Source organism: Hyla sarda, chromosome 4 (genome assembly GCF_029499605.1).
Source record: "Hyla sarda isolate aHylSar1 chromosome 4, aHylSar1.hap1, whole genome shotgun sequence".
Lineage (NCBI taxonomy): Eukaryota > Metazoa > Chordata > Amphibia > Anura > Hylidae > Hyla > Hyla sarda.
In genome coordinates this window covers 76,623,683-76,650,093 of record NC_079192.1, presented here as the reverse complement: position 1 = coordinate 76,650,093, position 26,411 = coordinate 76,623,683, and the positions used below count along the sequence as shown (strand labels likewise).

Genomic DNA, 26,411 nt, shown 5'->3' with positions numbered 1-26,411 from the left:
ACAAGCACAGAAAATAAAAATCAAGCAGCACAAAGTCGGAAATATAAAAAAGATTTTTTAGGAGCAGGTCGAGGAAAAATCGAAAAGAAAAAGAAAGAAACAGAACAGACTTTAACAGAAGGAAAAACAAGGAGCTCAAAAAAGAAACAAGAGTCGAAGGAGGTAAGCTCCTGATTAATGTTTCTTCTATAAAACTGTCGGAACACCAAGAGACGGTAATAAATAAAGGGTTAGGGTTTGTACCCACACTTGAGATGGACAAATTTGATTTCAAAGTTGAATTTTTTAAGTTTTGTAGAAGCTTACGATTGAAAATGTTTTTCTATGATGCTAATCGTACGAAAGGGAATAAGAACGCTGTTACTAGTGAAATACCCACTGCTCTGAAAAAACGCAGTCAATTTGATCCAAATGTGAATTGTGGCTTACTTGAAAGTTTCCAGAAAGCTGTAATAAATTAAGTCTGTGAGAAATGGGAAAAATGTTATGGTGGGACACCACCCAACCTTACAATACCTGAATACCTGAACAGAATTAATGAAAGAAGATAGGGTGGTTATTAAGAAAACCGATAAGGGTAGAGCGACTGTCCTTTGGGATAATGAACTATATATAAGTGAGGTAGAAAACAATTAAATGATGTAATAACATATCAACTTCTTTCTTAAATGTCAAGGTAGGATCACCAACCAACCTTCTATACACTTTTCAAGAGTCAGTCGAACAAGGTATCATTGATAATAATATGTATCTAGCGTTGTACAGTGACAACCCACGGGTCCCGGTCCTGTATTTACTGCCCAAGGTGCATAAGAGTATGGAGTCCCCCCCTGGACGTCCTATCGTTTCCGGGGAAGACTCCATACTCTATCCCTAGGCAATCTATGTTGTCACCTACAGAAAATTGTTAAAACACTTAAAAATTGTCTCTGTGATACAAATGAATTCTTGGATCACATAGAGGATTTAACTCTGAAAGAGGATGTGTGGCTATGCACACTGGATATTAAAAGCTTGTATACTAATGTACCGACAAATTAAGGATTAGTTATTGTAAGAGAAGAATTGTGCAAGGATTCGTCCTTGGATAATTCTAAATTTCGCTTTATAATGGAGACACTAACTTCGGTAAGGTGTTTGGCAATCCCCCCCCATTTCGTATATAGAAAAGGAAAGTCCTTAGCTAACTGTTTGATTTGAGCCGACGTGAAGAACAAGAGAAAATCCAACAGGCGTTTATACAATCTAAAAAGATGGGGACTTTTGCTTGCCTTTCATGTGTAAATTGTTCCAGCATTATTAAAAGTGACCATGTTCTGCACCCTCTATATGGGATGAAAATTCCCATTAGAGGATGGTTCTCCTGCGACACTAAGCAGGTAATTTACATGCTTAAGTGTCCCTGTGGGAGAGTATACGTCGGCCAAACCTCAAGAAGTGTGAAACCCTGGATTGCGGAGCGTCGTTGTGCAATCCGGAATGCACTCAGTAAAAAGATACAGGAAAGTAATAAATACAGAGAAACAGGAGTTGCCAGACATTTTGCCGAACAAAAACATGGAGTCAGTGAATTGAGGTGGATGGTGATTGAAGAAATAGAAGGAACATCAGAAACTGAGATTAAAGAAAGATTGCTAAAACGTGAAGTTTTTTGGATTGAAAAGCTTGACTCATTGAGCCCGAATGGGTTAAATGAGTCTTGCAACTTTAGTGTATACCTGTGAGTTAATATCGTTTGATACTGTTTCTAGTTTTACATAAATATGCATGCAGAATTTTAATCTAATCTTTCTCGTTTTTAGAGTTGAAATCTCGTGAGATTTGATTGCTTATTTAATGTGGTGGAGGGTGCACCGTAGGGATACTTGAAAAAGGAGGAGGAGCCTCCGAAACGTCGCCTAAGTGTCGGCACAAGCTTCACCTGTTCCAATTCGTGATAGGAAGGAGGATGAGCCGAAAGGAGCCCGTAAAGGGATGAAGGAATCCTGAAGCCTGTCCTAGGGTCTAGCGCGTCCGATAGTTTGGTACACCTGGGTGAATATAATATATGTCTTTTCTATTGTCAACTTTTTTGATACTAAGAAATAACTAAAAGAAGCATTACAGAAAATCTGAAATTGTGTTGCGTTTTTCCTTGCATGTAACTCCAAGACACTTTTGGAAGAAGGGAAAATGTTCTTTCGAGGACCTACAAGGAGGTTGCCTCCCCAGAAATCCTAACCCTTTGTGCATGTAAAGATTACTGAAACATGACTATAATATCTATAACTATAGTAAAACTAAGCCCTACACATTGGTGTACCTTGCTACATTTGCTACATTGTGCTGACTTTTCTTCATGTGTGCATGGATAAAAAATGTGTCAAAGGTTTTGACAACCTTAAGCAATATGGGTCTTCTCAGTTTACATCTGAGAAATGCCAGGCACTTGTTCAGGAATAGGTCAGTGACCACAATAAACTACACTTTTCCACCCAAGAAAATGTTATTTAATAGTCAGAAAAACAGAGTTTGGCACATATGTATTACTGCTCACTGGACCTTTCTGCAGCTGCTCATAAAGTAGAACTATTTCCCCCTAAAACTCAAGCCATGTATTCTGCATGATACACATGTTTCTCTTTGTTTAACACTTTAAAGAGCACCAGTCACTATTTGTAAATAAAATAATTCCAGATCATCACATAAACAATCTGATACTGTCAGCATTGATTGGACAGAACCATAATGTGGAGTGACCCCCCTCCCTTCAACTGGTAACACCCAGTTGTCAATTTAGTCATAACTATTTAGGAGAAAACACAGTTCTCAGGAAAGATACCACAGAATTGTTTTCTTATAAAGAATGTGTGGTAGCCCAGTACAGAAGTGGCTGTTCTGTACAATTAGTGGTCTTTTTCGGGAGGATTCTGTCCTAGTCCCCTGGCCCCACACTTCTCAGGACTCTAATTATGTGATTGTACATACACATGGTTAATGTATTTTATTAAGATGTATATGACTTTAAGTCCCATTGTTAAGATCTGTAACCAAGGAAGGTGCCAGTGACCAGGTGACTTGGAGGGGACCTATATGACCCCTCCAAAAGTCCTCCTATATGGACTAAGAGCGGAGTAAGCTATCGCTCTTGAGTTCCAGTCTTTGCTGAGTACAGAACAGTCAAGACCTGAGAGTGTCTGGTGTCCTGAAGAGACCCAAGGCCCAGTCATGCAGCCACACTTCCAACACCAAGTGCCCCTTCTGGTGAACTTCAAAGCCTGGTAAGCTACCACAGGGGTGAGGTTTAGTCCGTCATAGTCAAGTCAGTCAATTCCACTAAAGTTAGTATGGATCTGCATAATACCGTCCAAGTCCACTACAAGTCCCAGCGAGCCCTCAAGTCTCTGGAGTTACTGGTCATCTCCTTGGGCGTAACTGAGCTGTAAAGACTATAACACCTGTCTACTTTAGTAAAGTCACAATTTAGGAGTCACTATTTGCCCCGCGCCTAGCCCAGGATCCAGAGGCCATACCTCGGGTGGTGCAGAGGTTAACCACACCCACTGGGTCAAGATTAGACATGTGGTGAGCAGAGGGGACTGGGCAACACTGGAATGACAATGGTGGGACATCATGGCAGGTGAGTGCTGCTTTTTTTTCTACTTTTTTAGCCCAGCCTGAATATTCATTGTCTATTGTCAGAATGGGCCATCAATATCAAATCAGCTGTTAAGGACCGCAGGCCCATACACTAGGTAGTGGATATGCTGTGTATTGCAACCTTGTCCTATTTAAGTAAATGTCTTGTGTAATCTGACTGGTGACAACACCTCAACTTTGTACCTGTTTTGCTATATAGGTGTAGATACAATACATTTCCATATAAAATCATCAATATTTTCAGCAATCTGCCTTAAAGAACAATGACTCTGTTGTCATGGCATTGCATGATAACGTTACTTGACCACGTATTTGCTTGTCTTAGTGATGTCTTGCAGGACCTCTATATTGGTACATTGCCAAAGTGCAAAGGGAGATAGTTTTGCTTAATCAGCTAAATCTTCATGAAAATATGCCAGATTGTCTCAGTGTCTTTACTCACTTAAAGGGGATATAAAGAATGCAGCCATTATTTATTCCTATACATTCACTCACCTCCCCCACCTGTACATTACACTGGAGTTCACCTTCGGACAGCTGTCAAGTGACTGTTTATATCAAATGCATATATCTGCTGATGGTTTACATGCTTATGGTCAAGTGGGTGCAGAATACTTAATTAAAAAAAAATTGATGTATAGATTTTTTTATTTTTAACATTTAAATATTTAATTTCACTTACGGGCAGTAGTACAACAATTTTCAATCCCCCTCCCCAAAAAAACTATTTTATTGAAAGTGAACATATATGTCGGGTCGTGTACTAAAATTTGGCTCAAACAAATGTATATTTTAATGAAAGCTGGTTTCTCTAATGATAATGGCAGCTGAATGACACTTGCTGGCTCGTGTCAATTAAACGTAATGTGGACTACTGAAGAAAATAATACATTTTTATTTAAAGTGCACCTGCTGTTAACAAAAACTTTTTATATGATGTATATAATACCATTATATGTATATTTGTAATATACATTGGTTAAAAAATGTGTATATTTTTAAGTGAAAAAAATCTGCCCCTGCTGCTACTGCCAGTGTGTCTCTGTAATGAGTCTAAATACAGGAAGTGTGGGCAGAACAAGCAGGGCTCTGTGCAGGCTACTAGCTTGTCAATCATCCTCATGTGTGAACCAAAAGAGTGCCACAGATCCCTGCTTGTCCTCAGTGTACACATCCCTGCTTGTCCTCAGTGTACAGAGCCTCGCTTGTCCTCAGTGTACAGAGCCCTGCTTGTCCTCTGTGTACAGAGCCCTGCTTGTCCTCAGTGTACAGAGCCCTGCTTGTCCTCTATGTACAGAGCCCTGCTTGTCCTCAGTGTACAGAGCCCTGCTTGTCCTCTGTGTACAGAGCCATGCTTGTCCTCAGTGTACAGAGCCCTGCTTGTCCTCTGTGTACAGAGCCCTGCTTGTCCTCTATGTACAGAGCCCTGCTTGCCCTCAGTACACAGAGCCCCGCTTGTCCTCAGTGTACAGAGCCCTGCTTGTCCTCAGTGTACAGAGCTCTGCTTGTCCTCAGTGTACAGAGGACTTCTTGTCCTCAGTGCACAGAGCCCTGCGTGTCCTCAGTGTACAGAGTCCTGCTTGTCCTCAGTGTACAGAACCCTGCGTGTCCACATTGTACAGAGTCCTGCTTGTCCTCAGTGTACAGAGCCGTTCTTGACCTTAGTGTACAGAGCCCTGCTTGTCCTCAGTGTACAGAACCCTGCTTGTCATCAGTGCACAGAGCCCTGCTGGTCCTCAGTGTGCAGAGCCCTGCTTGTCCTCAGTGTGCAGAGCCCTGCTTGTCTTCATTGCACAGAGCCCTGCTTGTTCCACCCATACTTCCCGTATTTGGACTCATCACAAAGACACACAGGCAATAGATGCCGGGACAGAAATATGCACATTTTTAAATCTGTATTACAGTACAAATATACATATAATGGTAATATCTACATTATATAATTTTTGTTAACAACAGGTACACTGTAGGCATAGGACAAGGAGTTTTCCGCAAGGCAAAAAAAGGCCATTCAGCTCCCTTTATCCTTAGACTCTGGTCAGATCCTAGAAACCAGCTTTCATTATGCAAACGGCTCAACTTCAGGATATCGGTCTGGGATGCAGGCAGCTGCCGGCAAAATTGTACCTATATGTGGCTATTGGTGCTGTGCCCCAAGTCTAAGTATTTTCCAGGTTTTCACCCTTTATCCCGCTTCAGGATGCGGAAGCTGGACTTCAGCTGTAGGGAATATACCAGGTAGATGTCACAAACATGATCCTGGTTGTGTGGCAGCTGGCCAGGAAGCCCTGGTGCCAAGCATGGGGGATACACACAGGATGGGTAAGCGGAAGTTGTAGTTTTTCAGCAGCTGGGGGCACCTTAGTTGGGAAACACTGCTTTCAGTTAAAGGCATGTATACTCAGCGTTTAACTGAGGTATTCTTCTGACCTGGAATAGTACTAGAGTTTGCATAAACAAGTAGAAGAAAAGCTGAAATAAGAAAGGAGCCGAGGTGTAGCTCTTGGATCTGGATCTTGGCTTCTAAAGTTGCCATGGTTTCAGCCAGCTTAATATTTTAAAATGAAGTGTAAAGTGTAATATTAATATTTACAGTGAATTAACTTTAATTCTAGTATGTTTTCTTAAAAGAAAAATTCCATCACCACTAACCCGAGAGCTGAAACGGCAAAAAAGTAGCTGTGGCATTTAAGGTGGAGCTGAAAGGGATCGCCTCCAGATCTGGATCAGACTAGCGGTAGATGTAAGAGTGCAACTGGTTCTGGGCCAACCTGGACCGGATCTAGATTAAGAGAGCCAGTGTAAGCTGGATCTGGCAAAGCAAATGCACTACCAAACTATTGTATTGGATATACACTGCTCAAAAAAATTAAGGAAACTCTTAAACAACACAATGTAACTCCAAGTCAATGACACTTCTGTGAAATCACACTGTCCACTCAGGAAGCAACACTGATTGACAATCAATTTCACATGCTGTTGGGCAAATGAAACAGACAACAGGTGGAAATTATAGGCAATTAGCAAGACACCCCCAATAAAGGAATGGTTCTGCAGGGGGTGACCACAGACCACTTCTCAGTTCCTATGCTTCCTGGCTGATGTTTTGGTCACTTTTGAATGCTGGCGGTGCTTTCACTCTAGTGATAGCATGAGACAGAGTCTACAACCCACACAAGTGGCTCAGGTAGTGCGAGCTGTGGCAAGAAGGTTTGCTGTGTCTGTCAGCGTAGTGTCCAGAGCATGGAGGTGCTACCAGGAGACAGGCCAGTACATCAGGAGACGTGGAGGAGGCCGTAGGAGGGCAACAACCCAGCAGCAGGACCGCTACCTCAGCCTTAGTGCAAGGAGGAGCAGGAGGAGCACTGCCACAGCCCTGAAAAATGACCTCCAGCAGGCCACAAATGGGCATGTGTCCTCTCAAACGTTCAGATACAGACTCCATGAGGGTGGTATGAGGGCCCGACGTCCACAGGTGGGGGTTGTGCTTACAGCCCAACACCGTGCAGGATGTTTAGCATTTGCCAGAGAACACCAAGATTGGCATATTCACCGCTGGCACCCTGTGCTCTTCACAGATGAAAGCAGGTTCACACTGAGCACATGTGACAGACGTGACAGAGTCTGGATACGCCATAGGGAATGTTCTCCTGCCTGCAACATTCTCCAGCATAACCGTTTTGGCGGTGGGTCAGTAATGGTGTGGGGTGGCATTTCTTTGGGGGGGCCGCACAGCCCTCCATGTGCTTGCCAGAAGTAGCCTGACTGCCATTAGGTACAGAGATGAGATCCTCAGATTCCTTGTGAGACCATATGCTGGTGCGGTTGGCCCTGGGTTCCTCCTAATGCAAGACAATGCTAGACCCCATGTGGCTGGAGTGTGTCAGCAGTTCCTACAAGAGGAAGGCACTGATACTATGGACTGCCCCGCCCGTACCCCAGACCTGAATCCGATTGAGCACATCTGGGATATCATGTCTCGCTCCATCCACCAACACCACAGACTGTCCAGGAGTTGGCGGATGCTTTAGTCCAGGTCTGGGAGGACATCCCTCAGGAGACCATCGGCCACCTCATCAGGAGCATGTCCAGGTGATGTAGGGAGGTCATACGGGCACGTGGAGGCCACATACACTACTGAGCCTCCTTTTGACTTGTTTTAAGGACATTTCATCAAAGTTAGATCAGCCTGTAGTGTGGTTTTTCACTTTGATTTTGAGTGTGACTCCATATCCAGACCTCCATGGGTTGATAAATTTGATTTCCATTGATAATTTTTGTGTGATTTTGTTGTCAGCACATTCAACTATGTAAAGACGAAAGTATTTCATACAATTATTTTATTCATTCAGATCTAGGATGTGTTATCTTAGTGTTCCCTTCATATTTTGAGCAGTGTAAATGGTATAAAACACAGAAAAGTCTAATAGTTGCTTTAGAGGCCAACCATAGTATTTGTCGAAGCAGCGTATTTTTGTGTATGTAGGATAGCAACTACTTATAAGGGCTATGCTGTGCAAATGTGGCTTAGACAACTTAAAAGGGTTAATTTGTATTTTAAGGGGCCGATTGTATCTGTTCTCTTATTGGTTTGCTATAACCCCGGCATCAAAACAAGATACGTAGCCTTTGAAGATGTTGCTCATCCCAGTTTTCTACCCGTCTGCTGTTAAATTGTTGTAAAAAATACTCCATTAATGATGTAGGAGAATGGAGAATGTGGAGCTTCCGAACATGTGAGAAAACCGCAGGAATCCCCATGTGACCTGCGCTTAGATGTTATTGGAAGCAGCTGTGACTGATAATGACCTATAACAACCCCCCCTTTTCCTTCTTCTTGCAGGCGGAATAACAGAGCCGCCTTCTTTTGTTAAGTTGTGTTAACCTCATCTTTCCAACAGGGAGCAACATAATCTCAAAAGAACAACATTTCTTCAATGGTCACTGTTAGTTCTAGTAACATTAGGTAGCTATATGGAAAAAAATCTGCATAAGACACTGGCAGCATCTCTTCTAGAAGTAAACAACATAAAGGGAATGTATCACCTGCATTTTAGATACTAAAATATGTAATTTTTTCTAATATATTTCTATTTTCTGATTGTAATTGTTTTTACTTTATTCTTGTGCATTTTTATTGGGGCAGCCATATTACCTGACCTGTTTTTAACAGCAGTTAGTGATATGCTTTACAGCAGGACCCGTGAACCATAGACAGCAATAAACAGGACCTGCCCCATTCAGATGAATTGGAATTCTACAGGGCATGCTCTGTGACCTTTTTCAGAGGTCACTATATAGGGAGAGAAAGTGCTGATCTCTTCTGTGAATGGAGGTGGATCCAGTGTTATCTCTCTACTGGTGTCACCTTACACTTTACTCCTGTCTTTGTTGTTGAGAAAAAAAAACACATTACTTAAAAGCGGATTTGAGCATGCTCATGGCTGCAAAGTGTTTGGCCCAAAAATAGTCACTCAATGATTAAGGGAGCCTGTCATCCCTTTAATTCTTGCTGAACAAATTTACTTGAATATGAAATGTGAGTGCCATCTTTCTGGATTTCTGGGTGGAGACTCGCTGTACTGTTCTCCCTTAGGTCAGAATGTGAATTATTTTCTGTGATTACAAGTTAAGATGGCTGCAGAACATTGGTTCAGCAGACACCTACTCTTCCCATCCTCCCCATACACATGTAGAGTCATTTCAGCCGATCTTGCATGTGTTCTGAATGAGAAGAGCCAATGACCAACTATCTTACACCTCTAGCAGTGACTTATCGCCCTTGAGAACCTTGAGATTGGGTGTTGAAAATTAACATCCTTTTTGTCCTTGACTTCTTGTGTCAAAGCAGTCAGGGTAGAGTCAAGAGTCTGCACACCCCCATATAGAAAGTATGATTCTGGATTTGTCAGGTTTGGTCTACTTAGTTTTTATGTGTATGGGCACCTTTAGCTGTATTAGAAGGCTACACTCTGTGGTTACTGAGATAGGAAAGTATGTCATTTGGCTGACAGATGTAGAATGGAAGATGTTGTTTTGTCACTAAACTTAGGTTTTACGAAACAAAATGCCTTTTACCTTATGTTTTGAGTTATAGGATGTTCCAGACCATACAAAACATTCAATATGAAAACCATAAAAATATATATTTTTTTAACTGTGTTATGGCTAATACTTTATCAGGTACTGTCAAAGCAGCGCTAATTCCTGTGATAATTCCTAGTGCAGTGGAACGATAGAAGGCAGCACACTATGACATTATCTGTGTGATGGTTCCCCTGGTGCCTTTGGCAGGTGCAGTGCTACAATATATTCCATTTGGAGCACCTGGAAAGTCCCTGCAGGGCTCGAGCAAACATGCAGATATTATTTACTATGTTGTGTACAGGAAGGTTTCATAATGGCATCTTGACAAGGTAAAGTTTTACAGATGTCAATGAGGGAGATAAGACTCCAAATAGGATATATCCTATATACACAACAGTGCATGTGCCTGTGCAGCAGAACATTGTGGTGCACTTTTATATATTAAGAAAATATTTTATTACTCTGTGTTCCCTGGATGTTCTCCTCCCAAATAGCAGGTAAATATTGAAGAAAGAGGTAGCAGCACTGACTCTTAGGCTATATTCACAGACAGCTATGCATTCCGTGCGGTGTCCGCAAAAAGATTGATTCTTTCTGCGCACAAGGTTCATTCTTCATTCAAAAACGGAATTTCCATGCACAACGCAGCAGAATCCCATTGAATTCAATGGGACTCTGCTGCAGCGGAATCTCGGCATGGAAATTCTGACGTGTGAACATGGCCTCAAACTTCCCCTTTATTGGAAAATTAAAGTCAAGTTGAAAGGTACAGTACAAACAGTAACAGAGCATGGAGAATCCCCTGATGTGTCTCTAATGCGTTTCTGTCCTACCGGACCTAGGCTATGACTAAAGCCCGGTAGGGTGGAAACGCGTCAGAGAGGTATTTCTCCAATGCTCTGTTCCAGTGTACACCTCACCTTTTAACTTGATTTTAATATTCCAATAAAAGTAAAGTTTAAGAAGTCAGTGCTGCTACTTCTTTCTTCAATAAATACCTGGGATGCACAGAAGCATGTGTGTAAGGTAATATTATCTCTACTGGGCACCCAAGACACAGTGCCAAATATTGCCATGCATTCACTATACTTATAGCACTGGTGCTGCTGTATTCCAATTATATGATTTAGATGGTATTTTTAAAGGAGTACTCCGATGGAAAAAAAATTTTTTGTAAATTAACTGGTGCCAGAAAGTTAAACAGATTTGTAAATGACTTCTATAAAAAAAATATTTACCCCTTCCAGTACTTTTTAGCAGCTGTATGCTACAGAGGAAATTCTTTTCTTTTTGAATTTCTTTTTAGTCTTGTCCACAGTGCTCTATGCTGACACCTGATGCCATATCAGGAACTGTCCAGAGCAGGAGAAAATCCCCACTGCAAACATATGCTGCTCTGGACAGTTCCTGACACGGACAGAGGTGTCAGTAGAGAGCACTGTGGACAAGACAAAAAAGAAATTCAAAAAGAAATTAATTTCCTCTGTAGCATACAGCAGCTGATAAGTACTGGAAGGGTAAAGATTTTTTTTTAATACAAGTCATTTACAAATCTGTTTAACTTTCTGGCACCAGTTGATTTAAAAAAAAAATGTCTTCCACCGGCGTACCCCTTTAAGTTAAACTTAGTTAAATATAAGACAACCAGTAGCCCAAGTTTTTAGGTGGTCTTCCCCTTTACATTCCACCCAGGCACTATTCTGTTTAGTACTTTGCTTTACCAAAATAACATTAGTGTTATAAATCTGCATTACATTAACTAACGCGTGAAGGATGGAGAAACACAAGCCCATTAATGTAAAAAACAGAAGACCATCATTACATTGAAGAACAAGCCACAATATGTCTTTCTTTTGGATATACATGATGTATAGCATGTAGTTTTACTTTCACAATTAATGACTTAAAGCATCTCCCGATTCCCCCGTCTACTGCTCTGTTCCAGCAATCTCTTACACTAAAGATTCCAAGTGCTCAGAGTTGAATGTATTTTTTCTACCACATAAATGTAACTATGACCTCATGTTTAGATTCCTCAGCAATAGCCGCAAACAAAAGAGAAACATTTCAGACTCCTGCTCATTGCCAGGAATTTCGTAACCCCGCTTCATTACTTCATTGCAGATAACTACCCTTGCTTAGATGAACCTTTGTTTTACTTGGAAGTATGTAGATATGTGAATTTTATTGTGTTTCGTGAAATCAAAACATTCCATAAAATATCCTTTACAAAGAAAACTAAAGATGTAACATAGCTATAGTGGATGCAGCCACAACAAGGCCTTAACACCTTGGAACCCATAGTCTACCCAGCCACATAAGAAAGCAGGATTATAAGAAGGTGGTGAAATGACTGCTAAATACACAGTAATAGAATCCTCCTCATAAGGGTCTATGTATACCTTAAAATGTATATATTGGACAACATACTATGAATGAATTTACAATGAGATGGGTGTCCGGGCACAGATCTACAATGGACTTAGATCAGCCAAGCTACAGCTTAGATATCTGATTTATTTTACTGCACAAGCCCTTGCCTACCTGCCTTAAAGGGGTACTCCCGTGGAAACCCCTTTTTTGTTTATCAACTGGTGCCAGAAAGTTAAACAGATTTGTAAATCACTTCTATAAAACAATCTTAATCCTTACAGTACTTTTTAAGGGGCTGTATACTAAAGAGAAATCCAAAAAATTAATGCATTTCCTCTGCATTCCTAAAGAGAAATCCAAAAAATGTATGCATTTCCATGTCATGACCACAGTGCTCTCTGCTGACCTCTGCTGTCTATTTTAGGAACTGTCCAGAGCAGCATATGTTTGCTATGGGGATATTTTCCTGCTCTGGACAGTTCTTAAAATGGACAGCAGAGGTCAGCAGAGAGCACTGTGGTCATGACATCAGAGGAAATGCATTTCTTTTTTGGATTTCTCTTTAGGATACAGCCCCTAAAAACTACAGGAAGGATTAAGATTTTTTTTAATAGAAGTGATTTACAAATCTGTTTAACTTTCTGGCACCAGTTGATTTAAAAAAAGAAAAAAAAGAAAAAGGTTTCCACGGGAGTACCCCTTTAAGCACCTCTTTAACCTAAAAGTTAGATTAGGCCATGTAAATTGCCTATGATGTCCATATGGACATTTTCCATATTGTACAATTTGGAACTGACTTGGGTTTGTAGGACACTTGTATTGGGTGGGAATGGACTGTTCATATTTTAAATAAAACCCTTTCAGTTCTTCAGTCCACAGGTATATCCAGCTCACCCCTAATAGGTTTCCACTCACGCGCAACGGACTCAGCCCGGACTAGGCTGTGAGCATACGAGAAGAAGGAGAATGTCCAGCGCAGTAAAAGCTCAATTGCAGATAAAATTTATTCTGACACGGCAGTACAAGTAAAAGAACAGCAGTGATGCGTTTCGACCGCTTAAGCGATCTTAGTCATACCAGTATGACTAAGGTCGCTTAAGCGGTCGAAACGCGTCACTGCTGTTCTTTTACCTGTACTGCCGTGTCAGAATAAATTTTATCTGCAATTGAGCTTTTACTGCGCTGGACATTCTCCTTCCTTTCAGTTCTTGGTTGGAAACTAACTTTAAGGTCCCTTTAAGTAGTTAATAGTGTTAGTAGCTTTAAAAATAAATGCACTTATCTCACATATTCCTAAATTTAGTGAAAGAAATGTAAGAAATGATAATAGACAACCTTACCTTATCTCCAGGCTGTGGTCTCATTATCGACACCCGACTGTATCCTTTTCTCAGGAGAACCCAGAGAGCATCGAGTTTGCCCTGAAACACACAAATATATTATATAATGAATATAGGCTGAGAAAAGCTGGGCAGGCACCACTGTTTAAAATATAAGGGGTTAAGGTAGAACGTGTGGACAGGAACAGCGCAGGGATGAATGAATATACTCCTGGGGGTGCAGATCAAAGTCCAGACATAGCTTCAGCAATATATGGTAGAAGAAAAGTAGATCGCACTCACCCAAATGGAGATTAAAACGTCCTCTTTATTAGATTACTTCTTTATAACATTCTGAGGTGAAGGTACAGGGATGCGGTCAACATAAGCTGACTGACCGGCTGAGGCTTATATTGACTGCATCCCTCTACCTTCACCTCAGAATGTTTTAAAGAAGTAATCTAATAAAGAGGACGTTTTAAAGGGGTATTCCAGGAAAAACTTTTTTTTTCTATCAACTGGCTCCAGAAAGTTAAACAGATTTGTAAATGACGTTTATTAAAAAAATCTTAATCCTTTCAATAATTATCAGCTGCTGAAGTTGAGTTGTTTTCTGTCTGGCAACAGTGCTCTCTGCTGACACCTCTGCTTGTCTCGGGAACTGCACAGAGTAGAAGAGGTTTGCTATGGGTATTTGCTTCTGAACTGGGCGGTTCCCCAGACACGTGTGATCAGAGAGCACTTAGACAGAAAAAAACAATTCAACTTCAGCAGCTCATAAGTACTGAAAGAATTATGATTTTTTAAGAGAAGTCATTTACAAATCTGTTTAACTTTCTGGAGCCAGTTGATATACATATATATATATATATATATATATATATATATATATATATAAAGTTTTTTCCTGGATAACCCCTTTAACCCCTTAAGGACGCAGGACGTAAATGTACGTGCTGGTGAGGTGGTACTTAACGCACCAGGACGTACATTTACGTCCTAAGCATAACCGCGGGCATCGGAGCGATGCCCGTGTCATGCGCGGCTGATCCCGGCTGCTGATCGCAGCCAGGGACCCGCCGGCAATGGCCGACGCCCGCGATCTCGCGGGCGTCCGCCATTAACCCCTCAGGTGCCAGGATCAATACAGATCCCGGCATCTGCGGCAGTTCGCGATTTAAATCAACGATCGGATCGCCCGCAGCGCTGCTGCGGGGATCCGATCATTCAGAACGCCGGACGGAGGTCCCCTCTCCTTCCTCCGTCCGGCTCCCGGCGTCTCCTGCTCTGGTCTGTGATCGAGCAGACCAGAATAGAAGATAGCCGATAACACTGATCTGTTCTATGTCCTATACCTAGAACAGATCAGCATTAGCAATCATGGTATTGCTATGAATAGTCCCCTATGGGGACTATTCAAGTGTAAAAAAAAATGTAAAAAAATGTAAAAGTAAAAAAAAAGTGAAAAATCCCCTCCCCCAATAAAAAAGTAAAACGTCCGTTTTTTCCTATTTTACCCCCAAAAAGCGTAAAAAACATTTTTTATAGACATATTTGGTATCGCCGTGTGCGTAAATGTCCGAACTATTAAAATAAAATGTTAATGATCCCGTACGGTGAACGGCGTGAACGAAAAAAAAAAAGTCCAAAATTCCTACTTTTTTAATACATTTTATTAAAAAAAAAAATTATAAAAAATGTATTAAAAGTTTTTTATATGCAAATGTGGTATAAAAAAAAAGTAAAGATCATGGCGCAAAAAATGAGCCCCCATACCGCCACTTATACGGAAAAATAAAAAAGTTAGAGGTCATCAAAATAAAGGAATTATAAACGTACTAATTTGGTTAAAAAGTTTGTGATTTTTTTTAAGCGCAACAATAATATAAAACTATATAATAATGGGTATCATTTTAATCGTATTGACCCTCAGAATAAAGAACACATGTCATTTTTACCATAAATTGTACGGCGTGAAAACAAAACCTTCCAAAATTAGAAAAATTGCGTTTTTCGTTTTCATTTCCCCACAAAAATAGTGTTTTTTGGTTGCGCCATACATTTTATGATATTATGAGTGAGGTCATTACAAAGGAAAACTGGTTGCGCAAAAAACAAGCCCTCATACTAGTCTGTGGATGAAAATATAAAAGAGTTATGATTTTAGAAGGCGAGGAGGAAAAAATGAAAACGTCAAAATTAAATTGTCTGATTCCTTAAGGCCAAAATGGGCTGAGTCCTTAAGGGGTTAATCTACTTTTCTTCTACCAATCTGTATTATATAATGATATTTCTATACAGGTTGAATGCGTAAGTTAATATCAGGGATGGGATCCAGCTGTTTCTCTCCAGTTTGGTGAAACCAACAGCTGGTTTGCCAAACATTGGAGAAGTCCCGATTGTTCATTCGCGAACAATCTTTTGGGAGAAAATACTCTCAAAAATTCCCAGAACATTCTTAAAACTTTCCCAGAAAGATTTTCCATCCTTTACCCATTGTTATTGATTCTGTATAGTCAGTTTAAACAACTTCAACAAACTTTAAACGGCCAATATATGATGTTTATGGAAGGCGAAAGGAAAGCCATAAAACTTCATGTAGATGTTGCCCTTGGTCTAATTCTAGTAAACTGATATTTTCTTTTCCTCAAACAAGAAGACATCATCCAGTCTGTGCTGTTTAATTATATGCTGCTTGTAAATTTGGCTGACAAATGCTAAAAAGAGAGGATACTGGGAATCCACATAGAGGAATGGAAATGTATTGGAATAGGGCCTAATATTCTGTCTTCCTGCTGTGTAAACTGGAGAAGTTTCTCTTTCGCAGATGTATGAACATCTTATATAAGACAATATTTTATGAGCTCCCTTTCCTTTCCTTATCTTGAGGATAACATTTGTTTAATTTTAGAACGGTTCTGCTTTCATGGTCTAAAAAATCCAAAGATTTCTAGTTGTCGAGGATCAGTATTTTCAAATGTTCAGTCTAGATATAAAAAAGCTTTTGTTTGAAACTGCAAAATATTTTTTTGTATCCAATGTTGGCATCAAGGCAGTAGTACGGGGCACCTTTAGGCTGGGTTCACACATAATATTTTTGGTCAGTATTTGGTTCTCCTTTAGGAGCTTACTTTGGTCAGTATTTTTCATCAAAACCAGGAGTGGGTCCAAAACACAGAAAAAGATGAAAACCTGAATATGTCGTAGGGACATATTAAAGGGGTACTCCACTGGAAAACATTTTTTGTAAATCAACTGGTGACAGAAGGTTAAACAGATTTGTAAATTACTTCTATTTAAAAATCCTAATCCTTCCAGTATTTATCAGCTGCTGTATACTACAAAGGAAGGTTCTTTTCTTTTTGAATTTCTTTTCTGTCTGACCACAGTGCTCTCTGCTGACACCTCTGTCCACGTTAGGAACTGTCCAGAGCAGGAGAGGTTTGCTATGGGGATTTTCTCCTACTCTGGACAGTTCCTAAAATGAACAGAGGTGTCAGCAGAGAGCACTGTGGTCAGACAGAAAGGAAACTCAAAAAGAAAAGAACTTCCTCTGGAGCATACAGCAGCTGATAAGTACAAATCTGTTTAACTTTCTGGCACCAGTTGATTTAAAAAAATGTTTTTCAGCGGAGCACCCCTTTAATGGTTTTGATCGGTCCGGCTTGGTGTCTGCTGTGCTCTTCTCTCCCCACGTTGTGTCTATGTGAGTATGGTGGTCCTCTAGACTTGCATTATGAGACCATCTTGGTCATGTGACACAGGCGGGAGGCAAGAGAGAACACAAGTTCTCACAGTTTGTTCTAGCAATTGGTCGTGGTGTGAACATTCAGACCCAAATTAATCAATAGTTCTGACATATCTCTAGGATATGTAAAAGGTTTTTTTTAAACTCAGTGGCCCAGATTTATCAAACTGTGTGAGAGAAAGAGTGGAGTGATTTTTCCATTGCAACCAATCACAGCTCAGCTTTCACTTTACCAGACCTCATTAGCTGAGCTGTGATTGGTTGCTGTGGAAAAATCACTCTACAGTATTTGTTCTCTCACACAGTTTGATAAATCTGGGCTAGTGTTGGGCGCGAATATTCACATTACGAATTTTTATCACGAATATTGCAAATTCGCAAATTTGCGAATATTGTAAATATATTCATTATATATTCGAAATTGCAAATATTCGCTTTTTTTCTGCATATGCTCATACGTGAATATTTGCATTTGCGAATATGTGCATATGTGCATATTCCTTCTTTTCACTTGTGGGCCAATTAGAATGATGCAAATACACTTGTTTGAGGTTATCAACAACATCCCTAGCAACCAGCAGTAAAGTTGCCCACCCCCTCATTGTTTTCTTCCTCCAATACACAAATATGCGAATGTTCACATATGCTCATATTTGCATATGTGAATATTCACATATGCGAATATTCTCATATGCAAATATGCGAATATAACGAATACGTGAAATTCGTGAATATAGAACGAATATTCGTCTATATATTCGCGAAATATCACGAAATCGAATATGGCCAATGCTGCTCATCACTAATCTGGGCCGGTGTCTCTTTAAAAACTCTTAGAAAACTCCTTAAATTTGATTATCTTTATGAATAAACAACATACCTCTCTTTAAATGCAGTTATCCTGTATTCTAGGTTACACCTTGCATCTGCCTGTAAAAGAGCGGCATCAGCTTGCCATTCTTAAATGGACACTGTCAGATACAAAAACTGTTTATATGTTGTATATCTTGGCAAAACATTAACCTTCCTAGTATACTTCATAAGAAAATGTTATTTCCTTTTAACAGAAATCATGGCTTATAAAATCATGGCTTTGACCAAGCTGACGCACAGGCATGGACAAAGTCCAGTAAGTGAGGGTGGGCTAGTACTCTTCTGTGTGTCTGATAGGACATGAGAGTACTGAGAGTACAGAGGAGTACTACCAGACAGGAGAGAGCACAGAGGAGTACTATCAGACAGGAGAGAGCACAGAGGAGTACTATCAGACAGGAGAGAGCACAGAGGAGTACTATCAGACAGGAGAGAGCACAGAGGAGTATTATCAGACAGGAGAGAGTACAGAGGAGTACTATCAGACAGGAGAGACCACAGAGGAGTACTATCAGACAGGAGAGAGCACAGAGGAGTGCTATCAGACAGGAGAGAGTACAGAGGAGTACTATGAGACATGAGAGAGCACAGAGGTGTACTATCAGACAAGAGAGAGTACAGAGGAGTACTATCAGACAGGAGAGAGCACAGAGAAGTACTATCAGACAGGAGAGAGCACAGAGGAGTGCTATCAGACAGGAGAAAGCACAGATGAGTCCTATCAGACAGGAGAGAGCACAGAGGAGTACTATCAGACAGAAGAACACAGAGGAGTGCTATCAGACTGGAGAGAGCACAGAGGAGTGCTATCAGACAGGAGAGAGCACAGATGAGTGCTATCAGACAGGAGGGAGCACAGAGGAGTACTATCAGACAGGAGAGAGCACAGAGGAGTCCTATCAAACAGGAGAGAGCACAGAGGAGTTCTATCAGACAGGAGAGAGCACAGAGGAGTACTATAAGTAAGACAGGAGAGAGAGCACAGATAAGTACTATCAGACAGGAGAGAGCACAAAGGATTCCTATCAGACAGGAGTGAGCACAGAGGAGTGCTATCAGACAGGAGAGAGCACAGAGGAGTGCTATCAGACAGGAGAGACCACAGAGGAGTGCTAGCCCACCCTTACTGGACTTTATCTGTGCTTCAGTTTGGAAAAAGCCATGGTTTTATAAGCCATAATTTCTATAAAAAGAAATAAAATATTCTTATGAAGTATATTAGAAAGGTCAATGTTTTGCCAAGATGTACAACATATATAACGTTTTTGGATCTGACAGTGTCCATTTAACGTAATTTACAAGGCATGCAGATTGATAGCACAACACTGGAAGGACTTTACTCCTTCATCCCTATTGATATTTAACACCAGGGTGAATGCTATTCTTGGTCTGGAACATTTTTTTTGTATTAAAAGAGGGGTGCCTTAAGGAAATTTGAAGCCATTTGTGCTCCATGGCTTGACACCTTCCTTCTCCTTATGTTTATGTGACTTCAGACAGGCTATTTGCTTATAAAGATATGATACTCTTGACAACACGCTGATTGTTTTCTTCTCCATCTACAGCCCAGCCATCTGAGTAGTGACTTGAGCCTTTGCAGCTTCAAGAGACTGCTCTTCTAGTTTGTACTTTTTGTGCTCTTTACTTTTATGGTACATGAGAAAGGTTTTGGACAATAAAGAATGGAATGTTTAGCGCAGATAGATGTAGAATGGAGCAATTTATTGCAGAATATCACCTCCGTACAAGGATGTAGTGGACAGTGGTGACGCGTTTTGGCCCACCAACTGGGCCTTAGTCATACTCACTAAGGCCCAGTTGGTTGGCCAAAATGTGTCACCACTGTGCACTATGTCCTTGTACTGAGGTGATATTCTGCAATAAATTGCTCCTTTCCGCATCTATCTGTGCTGGACATTCCATTCTTTATTGTCTACAAGCATCAGGCGTAGCCCCCTCCAGTCCGAGCGCTTCGGGCTTTGAGGGAGAGAGTTGAGATCCTGTGTTTGCTCACATGAGAAGGGTTTTGGTATTTTGTTCTTTTAATAAAGATTTATGTGGTGAAAAAAAAATAATTATAATAATAATAATGATAATAGTAATAATAATAAAAATTTCTTCATTTGGTTCATTTGTCTAGCTCTTTAGCTACAATAGAAATGATTTTAACACTATCATGTTTTCGTGATTAACTTTAAGCTGACATTACGTCGGTAGAAAAGGAGTCTCTAGTCTACTAGTGACAAGAAGAGATCACTGAATAACTAGACCACCTTGTAACTAGTTTAGACTGACTTTCATACTCAAAGTAAGGAAATGTTGCAGACAGCTTTGGCTATCTGCCCGACTATACTGTACAACCATTCTGTGTGCCAGACTGTAATCTATGATATCACTGATGAATGATGTGACATCACTAATAAATTATAAACATTTATGGTCCAGTCACATAGCTGGCACAAAGACAATGGCTTTAGACACAATTGGAATAAACATTTTCCTTTACTTCCACATTGAAAAGACATTTTCCATCCTGAGACGTGCTAGTGATATACTGTAACCAAGTATGTTGGGGGAATTTACAATGTATTCGGAAAATCTTCAGACTCCATCAATCTTAATACCCCAGTATTTTTATAAGGAGTTAATTTTTATAAGGAGTTTATTTAAGGAGTTTTATACATTTTTGCAAATTTTGTAAGGAAAAACTAGAATTCCACTTGGATATAAGTATTCAGACCCTTTGTAATGACACTTCAAAGATTTTCTTCAGCAAAAACATTGTGTAAAATCCATGTGAACGGACCCTAAAAGGGGATTCTCAGGCTAAAATGATTGATAGCCTATCCTTAGGAAAGGCCATAAATCTCGACACTCAGCACCCACACTGATCAGCTCTTCGGTGCCTGTAATATACAGTGAATGAGGCTGAAAGTAGTTGTCTCCATTCACTCTGCATGGAATCAGGACCAGACACTACACAGAGAATATAGTCAACTCCTTCCTGTCTCATTCATAGTGTATTGTGGGTGCCAAACAGCTGATCTGTGGGGGTGATGAGTGCCGGGTCAGCTACTGGTGGCCTAGCCTGAAGATAGGCCTCAATCATATTAGCCTGGAAAACCCCTTGGTTACAGGAACTCCTGCAGTCCGGTGTCTGCACCGCAGGCGCTCCCCTGCTGTTATGGGTGCTCCTGCGGTCTGGTGTCCCGGCCGCAGGCGCTTGCCTCTGGCCCCCTCTGGTGCTGTGGTCTGCTCCGCAGACCGCGGGCACTCTCGTGTCCCCTGCCTCAACTCTCCTTGCTTCTGTGCATTCTGTTTGCCGGCGCGTGCGCACCTGTCCCCTAGTGTGTGCGCACGCTGATTCTCTGAGATCTAATGGCCAGCGTGCCGGTAATTGGTACTTGCCAGTCGCTGACCCTATAAAGGGGACTGATTTCCCCTTGACCCCTGCCGGATCTTTGTCCACTAGAGCCTTAGAGAAAGTGTTTTCCTGTGTGTTCTGATTATCCGTGTACCGTACGTTCCTGCTAGTTCCAGACCTTGCTCCTGTGCCAACAGCCTCTGACCACCTTGCCACGTCCCTGACCATGCTCATGTGCTGCCAGCCCTGACCTTTTTCCTGACCTGACTACAAGCTTGCCTTGTCCTTGTTGTGTAATGCTACACCTCAGCAGCCTGTGTGGACGAGTCGTATCAGAGGTAGCAACCTGGGTGCGGCCTGCAGCAGCAAGTCCATCCCGCTTTGCGGCGGGCTCTGTTGAAAACCAGCGGCTCCTTAAACCCCGATCCCTAGTGTGGCCCACATCATCTTCCACACAGGTCCAGTGGATCCACTTCTCCATCACCAGCCGTTACACCCTTTACATTTAATCACTTGATCCCTTGATTATTATATTACTATAGGCCAAGAGCTGCAGTTAAAATAGTTCCAAGCACTGGATTATTACTTGGTCATATTGGAAATGAGAAAGAAATGGATATATCTAATAATATATCTAATCATTTTTAATTTTGCATTCTTCAGTTTCAATAAGACCCCACAACTGGTCTTGAGTGCTTCCAAAAGCAAAACCCCTTGTGATCAGGTTCAAGTAGAGAAACCACAATATACCATAAAAAAAAAAAATTATAATAATATATATATATATATATATATATATATATATATATATATATATCTCATGTAAAATATGTGAATTTACATATGGCTCTAGGAGGCTTATTGGTTCCTAATTTAAATGGGCACTGTCATTTGCAAAAATGTTTTATCTAATTTAGATAACTGTTAATTGTATGCCTATTTGTAATATACATTGGTTAAAAAAATTTGTATATTGCTTCATCTGTCAGTTACCTGCATATTTTCTGTCTTCATTTTGTCTTATTTTTAGTTGACAATTTGGAATCTTTGGAACCAATCACTCGTTTTCAATAGAGTTTTGGTCTGTATGTCAATGGGCCAAAACTTGCAATATGAGAATATGACTTAAAAGGGTACTCCCTCCTAGACATCTTACCCCCTAGATGTCTGATCGCAGGGGTCCGGACGCTGGGACACCCGCAATCTCTGTGCAGCACCCGGCATTCGTTTTGGACGCTGGGTGTGGGGGGCTTGGGACATCTGCATCCCCACAATCAGACATCTTATGACCTATCCTTTGGATAGGGGATAAGATGTCTAGGGGTGGAGTACCCCTTTAAGATGGTAGATTGAAATGCACCAGATTTTTTTAACTAACCTATTAAATGTGATAAATCTGGTGCTTTTTTAGACTTAGTAAAAGTTTACACTTTCTAAGAGTTATAATGGCTGTTCAAGAATGAAATAATATTGTAATTGAGGGATCACTGTGTTCTGTTAAGGGGTATTGCAATGATCTTTTTATTTGACTATGCTACAGGGGCTGTAAAGTCAGTGTAGTTCATAATATAGTGTCTGTAACTGTGTTTCATGGGGGTCTCGCAAGTCCTATGTGATCGATCTTTGTCCCAATGTTTATTTTTAACAGCATACAAAATGAGTGTCGTCTCAGGTTTTCCCAGTTTGCAATGCTGCCACAGACATTACATTACTAGTCAGGTGTGCAAAGGTTTTAGTTTTGCAACAGCTGTAGGCACCCTTGTTAGAAATCACTGATTTATTGTTAACAGCACAGCATGGAATGCAGCTTAGGTGTGGTTTAATAAGTGGGGTGGCTGATGTGTGGAAGGGAGAAAAGTGACCTCACACTTACAAACAAGGAATCCTGGGACTTGTAGTTGGAGGGAGGGAATTCCAACAGGATATAGCCATTTCACAAAAAGATAACCACAGCGTTATGGTAATCTCAGAACACAACCATTTAGCCCCAAGACAAGTACAGATTTTTCCTAAGCATGTTCATTACTGTCTGACCGGTAAGTACTAAAATCTCCTTATGGTAGATAACCCCTTTGAAGTAAACGTGTCATCAGAAAATTACCTATTGTTTAAATCAGGTTTTTAAGTTAAACATATTTTTAAATAATGCCTGTTCTGTCTTCTGTCCTGTACAGATCATTTCCCAATACTACTTTTCTTCTAAGCACAGACAGAAGTACGGTGAATGATTACACCAGTAGAGAGATAACACTGGATCCACCACCACTCACAGCAGAAATCAGCATCCCCCTCCCTGTAGAATGACCTCTGAAATGGTTGTGGAGAATGCCCAGTAACTTCTTCAATTCATATGAATGAGACAGTCTTGTCCATTGTTGTCTATGGTCTGGGGGTCCTGCCATAAAGCATCTCACTAAATGCTGTTTAAAAACAGCTTCGGCAAGATGGCAGCCACCATAACAATGCACAAAATATGAAATAACAAAAATTGCAATAAAAAAAAAGAAGCAGATAAGAAAAAAAGAACATGATTAAGTAAAAAAATAAATCTAGATGAGCGTCCAGGTTTGGAGGTACATTTTCGTGAATGTACTGTGGGGTTGTCTTAATATTTTTAAGTAATGGGGAAAGGTAACAGGCATTACACATAAAATGTTTAATATACTTATCCCTGTAGACCCCAGGATTGGGATTTTTGTTTTTTTTAATAACCATGTATATAACATTTGTGCTAGTATCTACATAGTACTACATTATTTCTTTAGCTGACCTTTGTTGCAAGTGCTTTTACAGGTCAGTACTGAACTTTTCTTCTAATGGAAACCACTACATGAGATACGGAGAAGAATCATAGAGGGGAAGATTTATCAAAACCTGTGTAGAGGAAGAGTGGTGCAGTTGCCCATAGCAACCAATCAGCACACTTCTTTCATTTTTAATCCCTTTAGGACGAAGCCCATTTTGACCTTAAGGATGAGGCCAATTTTTAAATTTTTCGTCCTCCCATTCTAAAAATCATAACGCTTTCAATTTGGCACCTGCAGACTCATATAAGGGCTTGTTTTTTGCGTCACCAATTGTACTTTGTAATGACATCATTTGCATTATAACATAATCTGCGGCAAAAAAAATATTTGTGGGGTGAAATTAAAAAGAAAAACGCCATAATGTAACTTTTGGGAGCTTCTGTTTCTACGCAGTGCACTTTTTGGTAAAAATTATTATTGTCTGTTTTATTTTATTTTACTACTTTAAAGCAAATTATAACTACATGCACCAAAATTAGTACGTTTAAAATTGTCATTTTCTGACCCCTATAACTTTTTTATTTTTCTGCATACGGGGCTTTAGTTTTTATCGGTACCATTTTTGTTTTGATGGGAATTCTCGATCGATTTATGTAAATTTTTTTATGGTAAATGACGTGACTAAAAACGCACAATTTTGGACTTTGGTATTTTATTTTACGTGTACTCCATTGACCGTGGGGTTTAACCACCCTTATATTTTAATAGTTTGGACATTTACACATACCACATATGATTATTTTTATTTTTTTAAATGGGAAAACTGGGGGGGTTCAAACTTTTTTTTTAGGAAGGGGTTAATTCACTTTTATAAACTTTTTTTTAAACACAAGATGCAATCTTTTTAATGGCATATACTGGGAGCACCAGATCACCGATCGGACGGTGAGGAGGCAGGTAAGGGCCCTCCCGCCATCCTCACAGCTGATCGGGACATCACAGTTTCACCATGATGAGCTGCTGGGATACATTTATGTCACGATTCAGCTTACGGGTTGTGGATCCGCTGTGTCAGCGAGGGATTGGCGTGGACCGTGCTAGTGGACCGGTTCTAAGAGGCTACTGGTTTTCACCAGAGCCCGCCGCAAAGCGGGATGGTCTTGCTGCGGCAGTAGCAACCAGGTCGTATCCACTAGCAACGGCTCAACCTCGCTGACTGCTGAGAAGGCGTGGGACAGAAGGACTAGGCAGAGGCAAGGTCAGACGTAGCAGAAGGTCGGGGGCAGGCGGCAAGGTTCGTAGTCAGGATGGATAGCAGAAGTTCAGGTACACAGGCTTTGGACACACTAAACGCTTTCACTGGCACAAGGCAACAAGATCCGGCAAGGGAGTGCAAGGGAGGAGATCAGAAATAGCCAGGGAGCAGATGGAAGCCAATTAAGCTAATTGGGCCAGGCACCAATCATTGGTGCACTGGCCCTTTAAGTCTCAGAGAGCTGGCGCGCGCGCACCCTAGAGAGCGGAGCCGCGCGCGCCAGCACAAGACAGCAGGGGAACGGGACGGGTAAGTGACCTGGGATGCGATTCGCGAGCGGGCGCGTCCCACTGTGCGAATCGCATCCCCGACGGCCATGACAGTGCAGCGCTCCCGGTCAGCGGGACTGACCGGGGCGCTGCAGGGAGAAAGACGCCGTGAGCGCTCCGGGGAGGAGCGGGGACCCGGAGCGCTAGGCGTAACAGTACCCCCCCCCTTAGGTCTCCCCTTTTTTTTGTCCGGTAACTGCCTCCCCTGGGATGAGGACACCGGGAAAGAATGGAGGGTTTCCTCAACGGCAGGCAGTACAGCAGGAGTTGAAATGGGGAGGGAGGGCAGAGGGTGAAGCTTGGCACGGGGCAGGGTGACACAAGGACGGGAGCCATGAGGAGGCACAGAGGCTTGCCAGACGGGACTGGGAGGGAGGGAGAGGCACTTCCTAAGGCAGGCAGAGTCCCAGTTCTTGATCTCCCCGGTGGTCCAATCAAGGGTGGGAGAATGAAGCCGGAGCCATGGCAGACCGAGGAGGACCTCAGAGGTACAGTTGGGGAGAACGAAGAGCTCAATCCTTTCGTGGTGGGGTCCAATACACATCAGGAGGGGTTCTGTGCGGTAACGCACGGTGCAATCCAGTCTGACTCCATTGACCGCGGAAATGTAGAGCGGCTTGACGAGACGGGTCACCAGGATGCTGAATTTATTCACAAACGACTCCAAAATAAAATTA

The 26,411-nt window shown here is 41.3% G+C and overlaps 1 protein-coding gene across 3 annotated transcripts in view; it reads right to left on the bottom strand.

The window, feature by feature from the left end:
- The window catches only part of ANTXR1 (ANTXR cell adhesion molecule 1), a 172,475-nt gene that overhangs the window by 7,796 nt on the left and 138,268 nt on the right, over positions 1–26,411 (bottom strand). For all 3 annotated transcript variants that reach the window (XM_056571412.1, XM_056571413.1, XM_056571414.1), the window contains one exon: positions 13,440–13,520. In XM_056571412.1, coding sequence (XP_056427387.1) covers positions 13,440–13,520 — 81 coding nt within the window. The remainder of the gene's footprint in view (positions 1–13,439; positions 13,521–26,411) is intronic.